The following is a 2,501-nucleotide window of genomic DNA, read 5'->3' on the forward strand; positions in this document are numbered from 1 at the left end:
TATTCCATTTTTTTCTTTTCTCCCGAGGCCCGGTTTCCATATTACCGAGGCCGTGACCCCTGTAAAGTGTACCTTTCGCTCCCACCCACGCGCGAGACCCTGACCAGATCGCTCTTGCACCGCCATATTTGTGTGTGTCTTTTCAATCAAGACACTATTTCTTCCTGCATGATCTCTTCATAAGGGGCCAAAGCCCTCCGCGAAAGTAGAGCAAAAAGCCTCTTCATCCAAGGCTCAGGAGCATTTTGGACTCGAGAAAAATGGCTTTTTCAATGGCAACGACCTGTCATTCCACTATCATCATGACAACTCTAAAACTTTATAATGCTAAACATTTTCAGGGACAGAGGTGGCATGCAGCATGTCCACATTACCATGCGTGCTACTCTCTCTTCTTGTGCCTCGAGTATCAGCAGTAAGTCTCCACCTTTGCCGCCGATTCTATCACGAGCTCAAAAACAATATAACCACGTGGGAAGTAAAATAAATTCTGGGATGACGGTGAATAAATTGAAAACTGTGACATTGCAGCAATACGTGAGACGTCGTCAGGAGAAGTTTTATCGCGTTAGTCCGCGCCAATTACAGGCATTGTTAGCGGGATATTCTGATAATTTGAATGCAGAATCGGAAGGTTTTGGGTATGAAGGACCAGATGATGAAAAAAAGGAGGGTCCTCTGATAGTGACGCACGAAAGTGCAGACGAGGCAGTGTACGACAAGCCATTTTTAATCCTCGACGTTCGCGATGGAGACCAGGATCATTCCAAACGGCGCATTGTCCACGCCCGGCCTTTTCCTCTGGCCCATTTACACCAAGAGAAATATTCGCCCGAGCTCAGGCGCTACCGAAACCGGGTCGGGACCCTGATCATTTTCTACGACGACGATGAGAAGATGGGGCAGGCCGCGTCCCTGGCCGCCCAGCTGGTCGAACGGGGATGGGAGAACGTCTTCGTGCTGTCCGGAGGGATCGAGGCGTTCGCTCAGGCCTGGCCGGCGTACGTGGAAGGTGGTCTAGGGATGCGATGTGGCGGGAAGGGAAGTAAGGCAGGGGTGGAGGAAGGGAAAGGGAGGAGGGAGGATGTGGAGCCCCTGGGAGGAAACCGCATCTCCGCCCACTCGCTGAGCCGGCTCCGCGCCTCGGAAAAGGCTTTATGGGGGAAGACTCTTGGACAGAGAGGGCCTAGACAGGGGCGCCGTGCACGGAGCAGTCTTCCCTCTTGTCCCAGCCAGTATGGGAGGGAGTCAATAGCGCCTTCGTCGTGTATGAGCCGAGGCAAGGGTACAGGGGAAAGCCGACGGCCACCCAGTCGGCTTACAAGTGATGAGAAAGCTTCGAGAAGGCTGACGTCAACAAAGGTTTCCCACTGTCTTGACCCGCCGGGGGGAGGGAGCGTGGGCACGCCGAGCCTGGCTGCTTCCCTCGCGTCCTCCCTCTCCCTGGCCGACTCGGTCATCCAAAACGCCCGTCGCGCACAGGGCAAATTCTAAGAACTTGTCCGTGGTCTTTGCCGCGGGGCCGGCATGCGGGCGCGGCGGGGAAGGAAGACGAATAAGGTGGTGGAGACTGGAGCGGCCCAGCGCGACATCGGCTGGCCCGAGCACATGGCGCGACTCCGACCCTGAGGGATCCCATCGCCACCCCACATGATGCAGAGCGCTACAAAGGAAGTCGACGAGGAGTAGGAGATTGGAATGGGCCACGGCGAGGGGGGGAAAGAGGGGGAGGGCGGCTGGGGAGGGGGAGGGCGTCCCTGTCGTTGCGTCCATTCCCGGCATGCAAAAATTGCGCGAAAGGAACAACTCAATGGAACACACCACCTCCAGGCCACCCTAACATTTTGGTATAGAAATGCTTTCGTTCACGTTGCGTCATGTACACATGCCCTATCTGCCTCTCCTTTCCCTACTCCTCTTCCTCCCCCCACCACACCCCATCCTCCTCCTTGTCCTCCTCCTCCTCTACGGCGTCCCAAAAGGCTTCTATCTCCGCATCCACGCCCTCCCTCCCTTCCTCCCGCTCCCGCCCTCCTTGCCCACTCTTCCTCCGCCCCTGCCCTTTCTCCTTCCCCCTCCCTTCCCCCGGTCCCAAAGCTTTCCTCTTCCTCCTCGCCGTCCGCTTTCGCACGGCCGTTAAAGAAGCTTCAAGCCTGGACTTTTCGGCGATGGACAGCCGCTTCACCTCCCCCGCCCGCACGTCCCGGAGGACAATGGGCCCATATTCCGTGCGCGTCAGGCTCTTGACGGGGTGGCCGACCTGCCGGAGGGCCTGACGAAGCTCCTCGCTCTTGGTAGTTCGCACCGTTACCTCCAGCACTGCTTCCTTTTTGTCAGCAAAATAATCCCGAATTTCCACCCCCAACGGCTCCAGGACCCTCTCCCCTCTTCCCTCCCTTCCCAAGGGCCGGGCCCGTCCCCGTCGGTCGTACTCTTTGCCTCCCTTCCGCCTCCCTTCCGCCCCGCCCTCCCCCCCGCCCTCCTCCCCGCCCTCCGCCAGG

At 57.8% G+C, this 2,501-nt stretch overlaps 1 protein-coding gene across 1 annotated transcript; it reads left to right on the forward strand.

Annotated features, from left to right (window-relative positions):
* Positions 1-375: 375 nt before the first annotated feature.
* Positions 376-1,494, forward strand: NGA_0525200 (testis 14; the record flags this gene model as incomplete). Its single annotated transcript, XM_005855804.1, has 2 exons — positions 376-415; positions 626-1,494. 2 exons carry the CDS (start codon positions 376-378, stop codon positions 1,492-1,494), a joined length of 909 nt encoding a protein of 302 aa, XP_005855866.1.
* Positions 1,495-2,501: the final 1,007 nt, after the last annotated feature.

This window comes from Nannochloropsis gaditana (genome assembly GCF_000240725.1).
Source record: "Nannochloropsis gaditana CCMP526 unplaced genomic scaffold scaffold093, whole genome shotgun sequence".
NCBI lineage: Eukaryota > Eustigmatophyceae > Eustigmatales > Monodopsidaceae > Microchloropsis > Microchloropsis gaditana.